Source organism: Engraulis encrasicolus, chromosome 1 (genome assembly GCF_034702125.1).
Source record: "Engraulis encrasicolus isolate BLACKSEA-1 chromosome 1, IST_EnEncr_1.0, whole genome shotgun sequence".
Classification (NCBI taxonomy): domain Eukaryota; kingdom Metazoa; phylum Chordata; class Actinopteri; order Clupeiformes; family Engraulidae; genus Engraulis; species Engraulis encrasicolus.
Window position 1 is genome coordinate 9,943,305 of NC_085857.1, and position 2,500 is coordinate 9,945,804.

The 2,500-nt window shown below is 39.7% G+C and overlaps 1 protein-coding gene across 1 annotated transcript in view; it reads right to left on the reverse strand.

Moving 5' to 3' along the window:
* LOC134445770 (unconventional myosin-XV-like) overlaps window positions 1–2,500 on the reverse strand; it is a 101,890-nt gene that overhangs the window by 78,150 nt on the left and 21,240 nt on the right. Inside the window, exons 14-15 of the mRNA XM_063194839.1 lie at window positions 2,012–2,102; window positions 722–727 (exon numbers count right to left, since the gene is read on the reverse strand). Coding sequence (XP_063050909.1) covers window positions 722–727; window positions 2,012–2,102 — 97 coding nt within the window. The remainder of the gene's footprint in view (window positions 1–721; window positions 728–2,011; window positions 2,103–2,500) is intronic.

Consider the following 2,500-nt stretch of genomic DNA (forward strand, 5'->3'; position numbering starts at 1 on the left):
CCATTTATTTGCTTCAAACACAGCCCATATTTTTAAATCATGAGCTGAAATATCCAAACTATATTAATAAAAAACGAACTTAAGAGTTTGACTGAAGAGTTCGAATCATTCTAAATGTAGGCCTACAGTATGCAGTACAGTGCTCAGTATTTGGCCTTGGTATTTGAAAATGTGTGGTTGCGTATATGGTGGACGTTATGTGAGGGACAGCTTGAGTGTGTGAAGAGTATGGGAAGGAGAAGGCCGTATGATGGAGTGACCATCAGTGTTTCTCAACCTTTTTTTAGGCGAGGCACCCTTTCAATTTATGAAAAATTTCAAGGCACCCCAAACCAACAAGCCGTACCATGGCATCACATCCGATACCACACAAGCTTAGACACATTTGGAGACGTCACACAACCTCCGTTCGATGACTGGGGCGACCTATATTTACTTTATTGTGTGTAAATGGCAGATGAAAGATTCCACTGACTAGCATTAACTTATCAATTTAGACAAATATGCATTATATTGCATACTTTATTTATCAGCCACGTTTCTGCGGAACCCCTGAGGGGGCCCCGTGGCACCCCAGGGTGCCCCGGCACCCCTGTTGAGAAACACAGGTGACCATCACTAGGGTTGTTGGTACTCTCTGCAGGTCAATAGGTTAAAGCTATTTGCCCCAGGACACTGAGTTTGAAACTGTATAGAGCAACACACAAAGATGCTAACTTACCTCAATCTAACCAGTGAAGATATGCAGGAAAATCAAAAACACACAAACCAAAGAATAAATTAGTATTGTACATTAATAAAAATGTTATAAATGTAACTATTTAAAAATATTATGCTATGTATTTGTAAGTACATGAATTATTATGTTGATATTTGTACTCTTAGTCATCAAGAATCAATTACATTTATTGAATGGATCAATAAAGTTTTAGTAGTAACACATGTCAGGGTGGTGCAACACAAGTTGATGCCACTATGTATGGATTCTTTTTTTCCGTTTGTTTGTTCTTAGTGAATTGTCTAAGAAGCACTAGCTTAATTACCAATTACTAATTAATGTATGGGCATTAGTTGTGGTTCTTGACCACACATTGAGCCGCATATATTAAGGACAAGTGAACATTTAGCCCCTTTTCTGAGTTTTCTACAATGCTTTAGAGCAATGTTTCCCAACCTTTTTCTTAAGGGACCCATGTTTTTACTATTGTAAGCTTTGGTGGTGACCCAACCATGCGAGCGCCCGCATGAGACGGAGTCACAAGATGCCCTCTGTTTCCTGGGAAAACTAATTTTAGTTCTTTTATTCCTCAATTCGTCTTTGGTCAAATATAGAATACATGTTTAATGTAGCACTTACAATTTGCTGCTTCTCATGTATTAGTTAAATGCTTTGTCATTTAGGCTAATCATCATGGGCTATTTCAAATGAAACCCCTTAAAATCAAGAGGGCTCCGCGACCCCCTGTGGATCTTTGGCGACCCATAAGTTGGGTCCTGACCCATAGGTTGGGAACCACTGCTTTAGAGCAATGTTTCCCAACCTTTTTTGTCTTGTGTACCCCCAAGCCTTTTCGTTGTGCCATGAATACCCCTAAGTCAAGTTCTATATCGCTTTCACCATCCCAATGTAACTGACCTCCATATATTTGTTAAAATTTCATTTTTCCAAGTACCCCCTGCAGTGTGCTCGCGTACCCCTAGTGGTACCCGTACACCTGGTTGGGAAACAATGCTTTTAGAGCCCCCTCTCACCATTTACGATGCTTGCTGCTGTCTTTAAGTTGGATTTTGCATTTGTCCTTTAATAATCGTCATACAGTATCTTGTCAACAGATATCCATGTGTCTGACTATGTTAGGATTAGGGTTAGAGTCTGTGTGTGTGTGTGTGTGTGTGTGTGTGTGTGTGTGTGTGTGTGTGTGTGTGTGTGTGTGTGTGTGTGTGTGTGTGTGTGTGTGTGTGTGTGTGTGTGTGTGTGTGTGTGTGTGTGTGTGTGTGTGTTGTTGCTTGCCTGCTGTGTGATGTTTCTTTTGTGGTGAATTGCAGTTAGGTAACGTAGAACCAGTTTGGTCGCCTCAGTCTTCCCCGACCCACTTTCACCACTACACACATAATACGAGGGGATTGAAGAAAAATACATTAGAAAGCACATTTCACATTACATTAGCAACTCAATGTTCTTTAAAATATAATTATGAGGAATTAAGACTTAAAGGGACACTGTGCAGGAAATGGACAAAAAAGGTACTGCAACTATGCTGCTCATTGAAACTGGGCTGACTATTGGCAAATTTGATCTTTACATGAAAGTTTACTAAGTAATAAACGCATATATTCTAGTATGGTCCAAGTAGAGTCATTTTTGCAGCTAAAAATGGCTATTTTTGGAAATTCAAAATGGCGGACCATGGAGAAGATCCCCCTTTTCATGTATGAAAAATGCAATTTTTCCACTCATAATGAATACTTGGAATTTGATGGTGGTGGTAAGTATTCATGA